This window comes from Teleopsis dalmanni, chromosome 1 (assembly GCF_002237135.1).
Source record: "Teleopsis dalmanni isolate 2A chromosome 1, ASM223713v2, whole genome shotgun sequence".
NCBI lineage: Eukaryota > Metazoa > Arthropoda > Insecta > Diptera > Diopsidae > Teleopsis > Teleopsis dalmanni.
The window spans coordinates 60,961,190-60,978,212 of record NC_051846.1 but is presented as its reverse complement, the minus strand read 5'-3'; the positions used below and the strand labels follow the sequence as shown (position 1 = coordinate 60,978,212).

At 25.4% G+C, this 17,023-nt stretch overlaps 1 protein-coding gene across 1 annotated transcript; it reads right to left on the bottom strand.

The window, feature by feature from the left end:
- Positions 1-1,053: 1,053 nt before the first annotated feature.
- Positions 1,054-2,088, bottom strand: LOC119672934 (the record flags this gene model as incomplete). The annotated part of the gene is given in 4 exon segments (XM_038084107.1): positions 1,054-1,521; positions 1,574-1,655; positions 1,721-1,814; positions 1,897-2,088. Coding segments are annotated over 4 exon segments (567 nt in total). The 5' UTR covers positions 1,937-2,088.
- Positions 2,089-17,023: the final 14,935 nt, after the last annotated feature.

Genomic DNA, 17,023 nt, shown 5'->3' with positions numbered 1-17,023 from the left:
TAATAGATATATATGCACAGTGCAAATTACCTCAAATTATTATTAATAATAATATCCTTTATGAATATCTTAATAGAATATCTAATGGTAATATTGAAAGTTATAGATTTGGGCTTAAAATTTGTAAAGGCTTAGATAACCAAAATATAAAAAATATATAAAACATGTATTAATAATGAATAATTTTAAATAAATTTTATTTATATAAATTTAAAGGGATGTAAAGGGACATTTGCTCTGTTTTGATTTCTGCAGAATTTGAAGTAGTTTTTGTTTAATAAATTGCATTCATATAATTTTAATTGGAATTATTTTTATTAATTATTTATTTTAAACAATTTCAATACACAAATTTGTTTAAATCAGGAAATATAAGGAACATAATTCTTATAATTCTTATATATATATTCTTATATAATTAGGAATATAAGAATCTTCCTCTGCTCTGAGGAAACAGTCAGAAATATTTCAACTGGCACCGACATTTTATAAAATAAATTTGAATTAAAATTAAGAATTATAGATGAATTTTTTAGTTTTTTTTATGAACTATATCTGCACAGTCCATTAGAAAATAGAACATGTAAGCATTTTCTCATCAATCTTTAAAACAAAGTATGACTAAATGACTGCAATTTTTTCTCATAATTTTCTATTTGTTCTTCATTTTGAGTTTAATAATTACTTAAAATCAATCTTAAAGAAATTAATTTTCTATAAGCATATGTCTGTTGAAAGTTGCAGGAAGAAAAGCCAGCTATGTTTAATGGCTTAATTAGTAACCAATTCAAATATAATTCAAGGAGTTATATAGTAAGTTTCGTAAATACTTTTATTATTTATTTGTCATTAACCATAATTAAGTTTAAGATTATAAATTTAATTCAAAATGTTCTTTTTAAGTATCAGTTAAGAAAGTAGTATAAACACGATAAGTAGTATTTTATCAAAGTATTCAATTAGTCCAAAAACTAAAACTAAAAAAAAATGTTAACTATTAAAATTATTATAACTGCAGTTATTAAAAACAAAATAAAATTTAAAAATACTTTAAAAATAAAAATAATAAATAATAAATAAACTAATTTAAAAGGTACCAAATAAAATTAAAACTTAAATTTAAAAGTTAACTTAAAAATCTCTATAGAGTAATTAAAATTAATTAAGATTTTACTCAGAATCTGAAAGAGAAACGTTAAAACTGAACGAACTATTCAGAATCTTAGTAAGGACTCGTGTTGCTCTTCTTACTTCCTTTTCTGTTATTAGCTCTGAGTTATTTAATGCTTCTGTGGTTGCTTCGCGATTTGCAGAAAAACTTAAATGCTCTGAATTTGTGGACGATGTCTCTATTGGTACATCGACAGTTGGAGTTTTAAGGGAGACTGGATTGTTCTGTTTACTCTTAATGACCGGTAGATTGAGGTTAAGATTGATGTTATTGCGCTGACTATAATAACTATGTATTTTCTCATAGAGTGGCCAATATCTTCTACCATCAGTAGGTAATTTTTTAAAACGCTAAAGAATAATACATTACTATATTGTTATATTTAAAAAGAAATCTTTTTACTCTATATCTATCTATTAACATATACCAACGATTTCTTAGTGTAATCCAGGGTTCATGAATTCCACTTTGCTCACCAACAAGTCTATAAAATAAGATAAAACATTATTATTTATATTTCATCGTTAATGCATATGTTTTTATATTAACTCCCAGCATTTCCGAGGACGGAACCGATATTCGATAAACATTTCATGGAGACTAATTCTGGCGTCAATAAATTTGTCTAACGTCTCGTCGCTCACTATAAATAAATAATATATATGTTAGTAATGTATCGCAAGAGAGTATAGTGAGATATATATATATATATATTCACAACTCACATTTTTCTTTGATAACAGTTTTGCGTTTTTGTACAGACATGATTTTTTGCAAAAACTAAATTTTTAAGTATTTACTTTGAAGTTCTTTTTAAATATTGTGGAATATTAATATGGCTTTAGAAATTTAGTAATATTAACTTATATTAACATATTAACTTATTCAAACTTTACATTAAACACATTTAAGCACAATTATTAACTTAAAATTATTTATTAATATTTTATGTAATTATATATATATGTATATACATTCAATTATTTATATTTCTTTCTTGAAGCTTCCTATATCGAAAATTTAATTTTTCCTATATCGAAAAAATGGTTATAAAAAATTGTGAAAATAAATTGTTTTACTTATTTAAATTAAATTGAATGTAGATGACTTGCTCTAATTTAGAAATGATTTCTGTGTTTTTTAGGCATTCATATATTGTACTCTGTCATTTAACCGTTTTTTTCTTTCTGTTCTTTCTAAAACCAAAGGTAGCCAAATCTAACTAAAATATTTATTTTAAATATGAGCTTCAAATTTAATACGAATAAATGTTGTAATAAAATATTGCACAGTGTAATGTAGATAACAATCATCAAAATCTTACTATTGTGATGGTCACTATTAAGTTTTTAAATATTAACAAAAAAAAACCATCATAGCTTTCTAATTAATTATTTCATATTCTACTACAAATAAATTCATTAATTAATTTATTAAGTTGTTTATGAAAGAAACTAAATAGCAGCAAAATGGTTATTTATTAGTATTTAAACCAATTATGGTGAAATATAACCTATTATTTTATTCTTGCATTTATCCAAATTTGAAATATATTTAGTTAAACTTACACACATCAATTATTTAAAAAGACTTCCCCTATTATTTGCTAATTTTTGTTTCAAAATAGTTTATTTGTCCTGTTTTTGTTTAAAATAAAAATAATTTAGAAGGATTCGAATAGAAATAAAAAGACAATAAAAATTTTAGTTGAAATATTTGTTGTTATCTTTTCGTTTCTATTCGAACCCTTCCAACTTTAAAGCAGTTTCTTTTTGTCATAAGATGCGTCACTTTCGGCAAAAAATTCTAGCATTAATAATAATTTATTTTTTTTTGTATATACTAAATCAATTCAACATTATTACTCCATATACATAATATATGTAATAGGTGGCACAATTGAAGAGAAGAGAAACAAGTTCGGATTATAGAATATAATTGGGAAAATAAGAGTAAACCCAGAAAACTGGTGAATGATTGAATCATATGTGATTAAAGTCTTCAAAGCGAAGAGATTACATTTAGAAAGGTTAATAAACAAGAAACTTAAAAATTCGGTAAAAAAGTGAGGTCTGCACACAAATCGTGCATCAATTGGCAGGGCTTAAAATGCTAACATGAATTAGACTTATAAAGTACTGGGAAGGCAGTTTTGGGGGAACAAGTTTTTCCGAAGAGAGGATGTTTTAGTCTGTATACTACATTTTAATTGAGAAAATGGTGTGGTCTACGATGCATAAAGCATTTCACCTTCACAAAAACTAAGAAAGAACGTTTAACTAAATGAATTAACTAATAAGTTGATAATTAGTTAAATTAGTTAAGTATTATTAAAATAATTAGTTGATTCAAATTAATGCAATTTGTTCTAATCCGATAAGTTTGGTGTAATTGTTTAGTCTTATTTGTATTTTGTCGAATGTGCTTGTTTATCATTTTTTTATTTCATTTTATAAGAGATTCAATCTTAAAATGACTATAATCCAAATTTTACTGTAATATAAATATCCTCTATTATTGTGTGTCATTAAGAAGTTCAAAAATATTATTTATTTATTAAAATAATTATTTATAAAAAAAAGTATTTAAAGTATTTATATAAAAATATTGAAACCACTTATACATTATTTCATAGGTTTCGAACAATTTTAATCCTATATACTTTTACTATACGATGTCAGCAATCTAAAAATAAGAAACATTGATAATAAACAAAAAATAGTGTGTTGGTAACCCTAATCAAATTATTCCACCGAACCAACATGATCTTCAAAAGATGATATGATTTAAAAGCTTAGCGCTGATAAACTTTTTTAAGTTGCGTTTGAAGAGGGACTAAAAGCAAAAACAATTAATGCTATTATTTTTGCTTAAAAATTGGAAATTATTTCATTTGTCTCAGTACATCTCGGTGGTTACTCGTTGAATGTTGAAATTTTTAAGTGCTTTATATTTGATTTGTTTATTGTTTTTTTGAATAGTGATTATAACGGTAAATTAATTAACCTAGGTAATTAATAAATTTTTCAAAACAAAATCATAAAGTTGAATTGTTTTTATTGAATTTACTGCATATAATACCGCAAATGTGATTAAAAATAAGAAGTGAAAGCTTTTATTCGCAGCTTCTTTTTAACAAGTCAAAAATAATAAATGCCTATAATTTATTAATATTATTATTATAACTATTTTTTAATTAGTTCAATTAAACATCGTTTTGATTTTAAGCATCACCACAAATTTAATATTTGTTGTGATTTATTTTTTCGCATATTCTTATAAAAGCTTTACTCAAATAATTTGTTTTTATTTCTGTGGTGAATTTATTTGAAACCCGCGTGGTGGGTAAGTCATTGTTTACTTTCTTTTTTTTACTTTATTGCTTTCCTTCAATGTTGGTTATGATTAAATTTAATTAATCATAATTTAATAATAAACAGTTTAATAAAAAACAGTATTTATTGTGTTATAATTGTTTATAATTATTTCGTAGGCTTTACATTTCTTTATTTATTACTTGAAAAAAAACAATATTAATATTTTTAAATTTATATTTTAATTTAAATTAAATATTTTTTTGATAAAATATAATTAAATATAATGTGAATAATCATGTGCTTGAACGTAAAAACCGAAATACTGTTTTAGTGGCTTTACATTTTTATATAAAATTTAAACATGTATTAAATAAGCATATTAAAATTAAATATGGTAATAAATAAATAATGATACAGTGCTGAAAGAGAGAAAATAAAACTACTTTACTTTTTTTAAAAGTAGATTTAATTCTGATCACACATTCTTTCTTGATTTTCAGTACTGAATTCAAAAATCAAATCCAAAAAATATTTTCACAAAAATTTAATAAAATAATAATCAATATGATTAAAATTCTTTTGCAACATCACTCTCAATTACTTTCAACACTTTTTCTTGCATATTTTGTACTGTAAGCTTCATGAAGATCGTTCCTCTTTAGTATAAGCAATGGGCTATTGTCATACTTATATTTCATCTTTTTTGTTATCAATTTTTAGCTTGATATTTAGAAAAAATCATTCGCATGGTTTACTCATTGATAGCACTATAACTTTCTATATTGTTGTGTTTCTTTTTATTACCCAGTAATCCTATTTGATGTTTCATTTAATATTTCAGAATGCATATTCTTTTGTAAAGACAGAGAAACACAGAAAATTATATGGAAATGATGTGGTTCTATTACTTTTTTTTCTGTTTGATTACAACAGGTAAATATATTTAAGAAAAAATTTCCATGATAGTTTTAATCGCAATTCATTGTTTTTATAGATTTCTCGCATTGTAAAAAAATAACATTTTTTCACATAACTTTAATACAGGTAGTGATACTTTCCATTAAACAATGTTATATCTTATAAAAAATTGTATCACATCTGGCAAAAACCACAAAACACATACATAAATGATAAAAAAACATTTTTCATAGTTTATTCAACTCTCAACAATTTTTTAAAATTATACAAAAAATATGGTGACAATATTCATATTTGCATTAATTTTAATATTCGAACTGAATATTACATTTTACACAATTAAATAATGGGGAATCCGATAAACACGACGTATGAGCAGATGTGCTCATACCCGAGAAGAGTTTTGCACAAATCTGCACACATTTCAGTTACAACAAAATTTAATTTAAAGTTATGTTCATGACCGGTGTTACATTTTAATAATGCCCAAGTGCAGGAGTTGGAGTAGTTGCATTCGTATCCGTGCCAGTATCTCTATCTGTATCTGTATCTGTATCAATTTCAGCTACAACATCTGCATCTGCATCAGCATCAATGTTGTCAAAATTAGTATTGCCACACGCATACTCGTAAATACATAAATTTATGAATATTTGTAGCGTATGACAAAAATTCACACATAAATGCTTTACCATGAAAACTCATATTATACTGGCTTAAACTCTTATTTAAAAATAAAACAAAATAAAATAATGTAAAAAATAAAAATAAAAATTAAAATAAAAATATTTGAATAAGGGTTACGCTTAAATCGACTTAAATGCACCGAACGCACGACTGCACTTTTATAATATAAAATACGAAACTGAGATACTTATTTTATCAGGTTTTTTGCAGTGCTCGAGTCCCAGCAGTTCCAGCATGGATGCCGGGTTTGTTGACAGTTGTTTGTTTAATTGTACAAAATGCGGATGTGTTGCAGTTTTATTAAAATCATTATTTTTTATTTCATACTTAGAATAATGTGAATTTTATAATTCGAGTTGTATGAAATATTTTGATTATTATAAACACTTTGCAGTTGTTGTGAGGGAATTATAAAAACTTTAATGAAATTTTTAATCAGAGATATGAAAAGAAATGATAATAGTAAGTTTTAGAAATTTCCACGTGTAATAGTAATAGTTAATATACTGAAATTCTTTTAGTTAATATTTTAAATAATTTATATATGCATACATTCAGAGTATCTTACGGCAACGTAATTAACTTTAAAGCGTCTATTTTTAGTACTTATGAAGATATGCGGTATCATAGAGTCGCACATATAACAAGTGCCTTTTATAAAAACACTCCTAACATTTCAAAAACGGATTCTTCAAACAATATACCAAATCATGAAATTTTAGTAACTGATATAAAAGAGAAATTAGTAGTAAATATGATATTAATCGGTTCAGATTTGAATATAATTGCCCTATAATCTAAACAGGCATGCGGCAGACAAGAAGATTCATTGATCCTGAACACATCAAAGTTGACGCTATCATTGTCTTATCAGAAACGATATTAAACTCTACATTGAACTTTTTACAGGACACTGTAGACACATGAAGAATATAGGTGCGGTAGATAGTGATTCCTGTGGACTCTGTCATGACGAGAAGAAAACATCAGCACCTGTTCTATGCAACTGCATAACGGGGGCAAAAAGTAGACTTGACTACCTTGGAAGCGGAATCTTGGTCCCAAATCAAATAGGTAAAATTAACCTCACAGCATTTACGAGATTTACAAATGAATACAAATGAATGAGAAGTTCATAGTGTAGGCGTTATCCATCTTCAGGCTTAAGGACACAATATTAAAAAATTGGTTGGTAATTAGTGCTTAATAATAATCATTATTCTTTGTTACATCATCTGTTCTATCTATTATCTATTTGTTATCAACGTTAATAACACTTCAATATGCGATAAAAAAATTTTTATTTAGTATTGTTTTTAATGGTATCTGATTTTAGTGTTCAATAGCCATCAATATCATTCCTTGGCAGAGTTACTAGGAGATAGAAGGTAATTGAGACTTCTTAGCTTGAAATACGTTTGTTTATTAATGTTTTTACATATTTCCACGTCAGTCTTTGATTTTTGTGCAAACGTAAATATAATTATGCAATAGAATAACAACATTTAACATTTATTATATATACATATTTCTCTAAGTTGACCTTTAAAAAAAATAGGCGATTTGTTTACTAGCAGAGAGTGCCAGAATGTATCAAACACTTGGTATACTAAGGCAAACCCCTTCCTAAAACAGAAAAAATTATTATGAGTACCTCATAAAACTGTTGGCTACTATCATGACTTTTGCTTAAAAAAATTGTTAGAAAAATATTATTTATAGTTCTTTCAAGTTAGTCTTCTCATCAAAATTCTCAGTAAATCTTAGTAAATAATCTATGTATTTGCTACAATATTTTTAAAAGTATCAAAAACTTTTGAGGTGCCATTCTCAGTATACTTATCGGCTGTTTTGAAATTACTATATAATCAGAATTATTGTTTATTTTTATATTTGCACGTTTTTGAAATGTGGGATAACTATAAATTGAACATACATTTTTAAGACGTGAATGGACTTGTTCCAAAGAAATCTTATGGCTTGTATGGTTCATTTGACCGTAACCTGCAGTTTGTCATTCCTACATATTTGGAATTGGAAACACACATATGTATATATATTATTTAAGAAACTATTTAATATGCAAAATCTAAAAAATCCATCAATTTATCACATACACTTATGAGTTTAAATAGAATACTACATGATACTCATAAACTTAAGTGAAAAATTCTTTACGGAACTGAGTTATCCATTAGTTTTTAGGATTTATTTGTAACATGTAACAGTTTGAAGAAATAAATAAAAATATTGTTGGTTATGTTTTATTTTTATAGTTTTCTACTAATTATCGTATTTTCCATCAGGGCATAGCAATTTGATAGTATTGTATTTACTATATACTTAGAATGACATTTTTAATGCACAATTGATCCAAATTTTAATGAACATTTATTTTGTGTGATGTTGAAAATTTATACAAAAGTTCTCTATAGTTAAATGTTCAATAATGCTGTGTAACTGGCACTTCACATAATAATAAGCTACCTTTTCGATTACAATACATATTTCCTATTGCATTATAGAATAAATTTACATATATATGTAGTTACATTTGTTTAATATTATCAAAATATGATATAATATTGTATTTGAAAATTGAAACAAATAAATAATCAAATATTAAGCTGAAATAAGTGTTGAACACATATTAGCTGGTTATATCAATATATTAAAATTCTCTAATGACTGCTTTCCACTATACACAGAAATAAAATGTCACTCATACGCACCGTATAAACTTTACATTGATTTTATGCTCGCTATCCTTTAAGCTGTCACCATTAAACTAAGCGCTTTAAATTTAATATTAAAAATTAAATTTTTAAATTTTCATTTTGCACATATACAAATAATATTAAATAATGATAAGTAAAATTATGATTTATAGTTTGTAATATGAGTGCATTCAAACAAAAAGTAATGAAATTCGCGTTGGTATAAATGAGTTCATGGAAAATTTATAATATTTCATTTTAATTTATTTGATTGCATTTACAAATATGAAAATCAGACAAAATAAAATAGTAGGAAAATGTAAAATTAATAAGAGATTTTATGTAATTATGCAATTCAACAGTTAAAAAAAACTTATTTTTTTTATCTACTAAATCAATTATGTATTGTATTTTAATTTATTTTTCGTACTGTATTGTTAATAATATGAATACGATTTTAATTATCGTAATTGGGTGTTTATTAAATCAATTTGAAAAGAATTATTATATTAACACAGAAAATACTCTGTATTTGTTTGCAGTAAAAAGCAAAAAAAAAAACATATGCAAATAATATGCAACAAATATTTTAATTAAATAATAAATTTGTTACATTTAATATATTTAAAAAAAATACTTTAAAAACGTCCAAGTTATCAAAAATAATAATTTATTAATTAAGTTTTTATGGCAATTCTTCTTTGATATAATATATCAAATATATTATCTGTGAATACATAAAATGAAATTAATTAAACTGAAATCCCTATTGTATTACTAAGAAAACAACAATTTCAACTGCTTTAGTAGAATAGGAAAATTCACATAACTCAAGTATAAATGAAATCTACTTAAATCCTTTCAAATGGTTACAATAAATTTACAAGATACTGTGTTGCTGAATCCCTTAAGTACAAAAAAGTCAAACATATGTTTCAACTTGTCTGCAAAGTAAAACATTTTTATTTCATGCCACATGATTTAAAGCAATAAAAATGCTACCAAACTAAGGATATATAGCATTTTCATAGTTTACTTAAACATGAAGTTAGTAGATTGAAAGAATGTTGCAATGGCATTATTATGTGCAATGTGTGCACATTGAACTATGCAACGGAATATAAAATAATATTAGAAGAAACATCGGTTAGGAACAACTTCAGAGTGCTATACATTTATTATAATACAATATAAGTACATATAAAATATTTAAGAAAATATTATATTAGTTCAAATATGCTAGTGGAGTTCATTTAAACTCTGACAAGAATTGACAAGATCTGCAAATATTTATAATTTTTGTTTTATAAAAGTATCCATAAAGCTGTAATTGTTTTCTATTTTTTTATTTATATGTCTATTATTATGTAGATATATCCAAAAAAACTCAAATTATTGGAACGATAATATTGGATAGACTTAATCATTTCTTTCATTGTTTACCTGAACAGTCCAAACAATCCTCATGATGTTCAATAACATCTATGAATGCCATCCATAAATTAATATTAAAAATAAAACTTCGAAAATATTATAGTTATTTGTTTTTGATAAGACAATAGTCAAAAATCTTATCTATCTGCTAATTAATTATTTGCTTACAAGACATTTTCTCAAAATTGTAGAAAACTAAACATCGTGCAATGATTAAATTCTTTAAAAAATGTAATTATATATAATGAAAATAATGAATATATATATATAAAAATGATAATTGTGATAGTTCCTTAACAATACTTTATAAGTGGCCTGAACTGTGTGATCAAGACAATTCTTATGAAGGAATTGTCTAAAAACTGCTTCAGCACTAAAATTCGTAGTAAAAATGCAGGATATTGTTTTCAAAGATTATTGATAGAGAGATGATCAATACAGAAAATTAGAATATGCTTTGTGGCAACAATCACATCAGTCAATGCCCAATAATCAGCTTTCTCTAGTTTCTCTCTATTTTCACATTTCAAAAAATTCGATCGTGAAAAACAGTTTGCTTTCAAAGAAATTGATATACAGTGAAAATGTGGTAATCAGAGAGACAGAGGGAGAGAGAAAGACAGAGAGAGAGAGAGAGAGTGAGAGAGAGCAAGGGAGAGTGAGAGTAATATTAAAAGTAATATAGAGAGATATTTATCAAGTTTTTTGGAAAATTCTTTTTAGATAAACTATTTATAAGTTGGAGACTTATTTAAATTCATTTAATCAAGTTGAGGGATATTATTTTGCGTAGTAAAGTCAATTTTGGCTTATTAACTTTTCATTTTCATTTCGGTCCTTTGAATTTACTTTAATACAGAGATCCAGTCAGCCTGGCGTCTGTAGGGCATACTTTGCTTCATACACACGTACTCCACACATAAAAGTCATTAATATGTATTGGCACCAGCTAAAATTTAAAAAAAAATCAAATTCTTTATATACTACCATTAATGGAAAACTTCAATCTATTCTACTACTAATGCTACTAGGCTATGTTAAGGTGAAGTGGCAGCTTTGTGCACCAAAGGTCAGTTGAGTACATATAATAGCACGTTGTGATTTATCTATATTTTGCAAATCTTTGTTTTTCTTAGTTCTAATTCTACTACGTTTAAATCTTTGAAACTTAAGTCCTATAGACAACTTTTAACTTAATTTCAACACAAAAATCGATTAGAGGATTTTAGTCTACGTCGATGTACAAAATTTAATAGATATATAAATATCCAGAATAATAAACAATAGCCGGAGAGCATTTTACTTTTTTATTACTCAAACATGTATTTTTCAGTTTTTCTTGAAAATAAAAATGTTATATTATAATTTCTTATTTGTATAAGAAAACAAAACCTGGAATTTGAGCATTGAAAGTTTGTGCAGCCTTGGCTATTTGTGGATAAACACGATTAGTCATCGCTTCTTCTTTGACAGGCACGAGTTCTAAGCCTGGCACTTGCAGTCCAAACAAATTATATACGGACTATAAACTAATTAAATAAAATTCAATTATTTCCAAAGACCACTGATGAAGAGTACTTGGCAATACTCGAAACAGCGTTGTATGGTCAGCCAAATTTCAATAAATTAAAAATAAAAAAAATTTTTGTCTTTGTCCTTTCTTTTCTATTCGAATCCGTCTAACTTTTAAATAGTTTCTTTCGTCATAAAAATACAAGCCATTATCGGCAAGAAAAAATTAACCTTAAAACAAATTATAGTTCCTATACTTATGTAGGGTATCAAATATGTTATATTCTAACCAAACATTGATCTGCTTGACAAAAAAATATATTGTCTAAAAAAAGGAGTATTAAAAAACTACAAAAAGGAGGGAAAAGTGCTAAATTATATATTTCTTCCGTGACTTATGCCAAGTAAATCATGTGTCGCGACAATTCCTTTGAAAAAAATAAATCTATTCCGTATATGTAATTGGCAGAAGAAGACAAACAAACTGCAGGCAAACAAATTTGCAATAAATTTTAAAGAAGTTAAAAGAATAATCCCATAAAGCGTTAAAGGACGAATAAAAACAAAATATTGCAAAAATTGGAAAAGCAAATTGAACTGAAAGCAAAAGTTATTATTGGAACGTAAAACAAAGTAAACTATCTTTAGTGCAAATGTAAATATAAAAATAAAGTAAATAAATAAATATAAAAATATATTAAAACACACATATTTGATATAAATACTAAATACTTTTTAATAAGTTAATTAAAATAATATAATCTATTTAAATAAATAAACTATTTTAAATTTAACTATTGACGTGTTCGATTATCAAATCTATATAACACTCGAGAATAATGTATAACATTAGATATTTTGCCATAGTAGTGAGATTACCTTGAAATTTACAGCTGTTTTATTTAATTTGGGGTATAAGCCGTAATTTGATTCGATATATGTATTTGTAAATAATGTTTACTTAATAAATGTTTACTAACACCAATAAAAAAATGTTATATTGCTCTAAACATTTTTGATGGAACAACTAAATTTTATAGATCGAGAGAAAATCTAGGTTAATTTATAACACTCTAGATATTTTGTCAGAGTAGCAATATTACCCTGAAATTAGCAGCTATTTTATACGATTTGACGGATTAGCTGTGATTTGATTCGATATATGTATTTGTTAATAATATAAATGTTTACTAACACCAGTAAAAAAATGTTAGATTGCTCTAAAAATTTTCGATTGGACAACAAAATTTGACAGATCGAGAATAAATTTAGATTGAATCCAGATGAACTAATCAAAAACGCCATATGTGAACACTTAATCTCATAAGTTGATGTTTAGAGTATTGTTTAAGCAATTATAATTACTAGTTTAGAGTTTGAATTCTCTGCTAAAACTAATAATAACTGAATAATAAATATGTTTTATACGTTTTATTTACTTCCGAGGTTAATTGAAATATTAAGTTAATTTTTCTTTCATTTTGTTTCAATATTCAGATATTATAATAAATATTAAGATAAAAAAATGTGTACTTAAAAATTTAAAACTATTTAATAATATTAAATAAAACAACTGATTATTATGGCTAAAAATATATAGGCAATATTTAATTAATTTTTGAATTCTTTTCAAGCTGTAAATACTGAAATCTTAAATGTTAAAGCAACTTATCACATTTAAATTTGTGTTATCACAGTGAGACTTCCGCTAATTTGATGCAAACCAATAACGGAAGTTGTGTTTACTGCAACGTTGCCGTTCATGCATATCTTGTGGTTATTTGCACGAAATTTTCCATATCCTGGAGCGTAATTAAGGAACGTTAATTTATGTCAGATGTGCACCGCTGCAATTGATGGCTAAATTAAATTTTATGCGATTAACTAACGATGACAAAACATGCGATTAAATTAGTTGTGTGGGTGGCACGTAATTAAATGAATGGTGGCCCATGTAATGATAAATGAAGGTGAGGTACAATCAATTTAAAGTTTATTTTGAATTCTTTACAATTTAAAGAGTTGAAGATTACTCTTGGTTTATAACTTAAAAAATAACTAAATATCTATAATTAAGATTAAAAATATATTTCGAATTAAAATGATTTTACAGGGAAATCCTTTTATGCATGAGAAGTTCACACCACAGTTTTCGATTTTTAAAGAAAAAAAAATTGCAATACCCAAGTTACGCACATTTTAGCATTTCTTTTTTTGAATACCGAAAATGACGGTACTCACTCTATGTTAACAGCATCTAGTAAAAATTTAACCTCACACTGAATTACAGACTGAAATAATTCGTTAATGCCTGATCTATTTTTTATTTTATTGTATACTTTCTGGGCTTTCGTAGATAGAGTGGTTGCTTTGATAGATAGAATTTCATACTAAAGGAATAAAAGTATTGTTTGCGGTCAATAAACAGTGCAAAATATTGGTTTTTTCAAAAAGAATCGTTAGTAGTTGAACTGTTCTATCTCTAATCTATTAAAATTCTCTATTTTTACCAAGTTTTAGAGACAAAAGTAAATCTGACGGCTTGTTACCATGTTAACTAATATTACTTTATAAACATTTATTATTAGTTGATAGGTCAATGATCAGTTGTTCCAATAATTGTTACATTAAAAACAGTATTAACAAAAATATAGTATTAAGAGTAATCGATGTATCTGAATTCCATTAATAATGATGACCTTGAATATTAGGTGAATGTAATCATATTATAATCATTACCATTATCTATATAGGTGTTCTGGTGATTCATGTAAACTTCAAGACAAGCAATTTTTTTTATTTAATTTTATATAAGTTTTTATATAATTCTTATTACTTTTCAGACAGAGTTTTTTACTTCAATACGGTCTTTGATAATTTTGTGTAATATTACCGTAAAAGTAACTACTAGGATAAATATTTTACCATCAATATTTTGAAGGAAGTATAAGTTAGGCACAACTATATGTTACCTTTTCAACAAAAACCTTACAAATATTGCATTTGGTATATGTCGAATGGACCGCAAAAAAAAATATAATAGATAATATAATATTATCTATTAAAGTCAAAGGCTCATGACTTCAGTTTCGACAAATCCGATAATTTTAGAAAATGCAATATAACTGGATAATATAGTAGGAAATATTATACACTGCAATACAGCTGATCTATTATTTTAAAGACTAGAGTTAAAAAAATTTATAAAGTCATGCATAGACCAATGTTATTAAAGAGACAAATTGAATATTTTGATATGAGTTGATATAATAAGCGATTATTATAATCAAATGTCAACATTTTTTGAATCCCAAAGGATATAAAAATTTTCCATTAACTAGATAGTGAACTAAAATGATATTGATCACTAAAACTTCCCAACAAATTGTATATGTAGAGTTCAATAGGACTATAACTCCGTTATAGTCGCGCTCTAAACGAGGAATTATGAACCAGTTGTTCCAACTTATCTGAACTACTTGTTAAGATATTAATTTCAAATTTAAGGCATTGATATAAGTTCCCGTATTAAGTTCTTATTAAGGGTATAATTATTTGTTATTTTGGTTTATTTCACAAGTTTATCAATACGTGTTTTTGTTAGTAAATGTATAGAATTGTTTCTTTTGTTGCTTAGATAGCTTATCGGATAAATCCATTTAATATATTACTGATAGAACGAATGTGTAGAATGGTTTTTTAAGCCTTGTATTTTTATATATTTATTTTTCAAAGACAAGACCTTAAAGATATAAGGGAAGTGTGTTTACTTTTGAAGGGATATATTACTTTAATTTGCTCAAGTTATGCTGTAAAATGTTGATACCTGCTTTTGGTAACGGCATGTGTTTAGATTTTGTCGTAATAAGAGTATCTGAATTTCAACTCATTTCCAAAGATATCTTAGAAAGTTTATAAAGACTTTCAAATATTTTTTTTTCACTAAAATCCTTTTTGCTTCGAGAAACAAATCAGTATTCATTTAATACATTATTAATATTCCATTAAATTAAGTACATTTATATATGTATTGGAAACCTTTACTATACTAAAACGAAATAGAAAATCCATTCTTAAGAAATCTCTTGTCTTGCATACCAATTAAAGTCATGTCAATTTAACCTTTCAATTTTACCATAGACTGCAAGGAAGAGAGGCGAAATGTGGCAGCCGATTTGACATGAGAAGCATTTAAATGCACACATTATCTTGTATATTTGCATTTATTAATGCAAATGTAAACACAAATTTATTATAATGATAATTATAATATGTTGCAGTAATGGGTATTGTATTGTATTGAAAATACCAAAATTATCATGTGCTGCAAATATTTACACAAGATGACGATGATATTCAAAGCAAACCATAATAAACTATTGTACATATATTAATTGTCACTTTGCCCAAATATTTGCCTACTCATGTCTATATATCTATACATTGATTAAATAAGTGTTAATGATAAAACGTAATTGTAAATACTTGCATGTAAGGAGACAAATATTGCTATGTGACACCTTTGAAAATTAAAAGTGATATACCCTTTGGGTAATCGTTGGACACCTTATTAATGTGTTACGTCTAATGTAAATTCATATTGTTCCTAAATGATTCTATACAAACAGTTGTTTGTGTAAAAATGTTTGCAGATATTAAGAAGGATATGATTACATTGAATTATCTTACGAAATATCATTTATTTTGTAGACAATAATTAAAGTAAAGATTACTACTAATATCCATTATTAAATTTTGAAGGATATTTTAATTAAGAGTAGAATTTGATTATTCCTCAAATATTTTCAATAAATATTTCGTTGAAGTGCTCGATAAAAAAAGTATCTACGAATGGAAACTTCAAATAATTTGTTTGTTAAAATTCTTATTTAAACCACTGTACGTTGACAAAAGCAAAAAAGAAATTTGAAAAAATTTATTGCACACTTTTGGGAGGAAATAATTTTAGTTATAAATTGATGTTGGACTCTGTTTTTTTATGAAAAAGGTTTAAAAAAATGTTAATAATAGTGATAAATAATATTGAACAAATAAATGTACTGCGAGAATAAAATTTTGAATACGAAATAAACTTTATATATTGTCTTAATCAGCATACCTTTTAGCATTGAAATAACTTTTCAATGACAATATCCAATCAGTGTTAATAGTTTTGTATATATTGTCCATATAAAATTTACAATTTTTCCTCAATAAAAAAAGTAATTATACCCTCCCGGTTTTTATTATAAAAGCTTTCAGGTCAT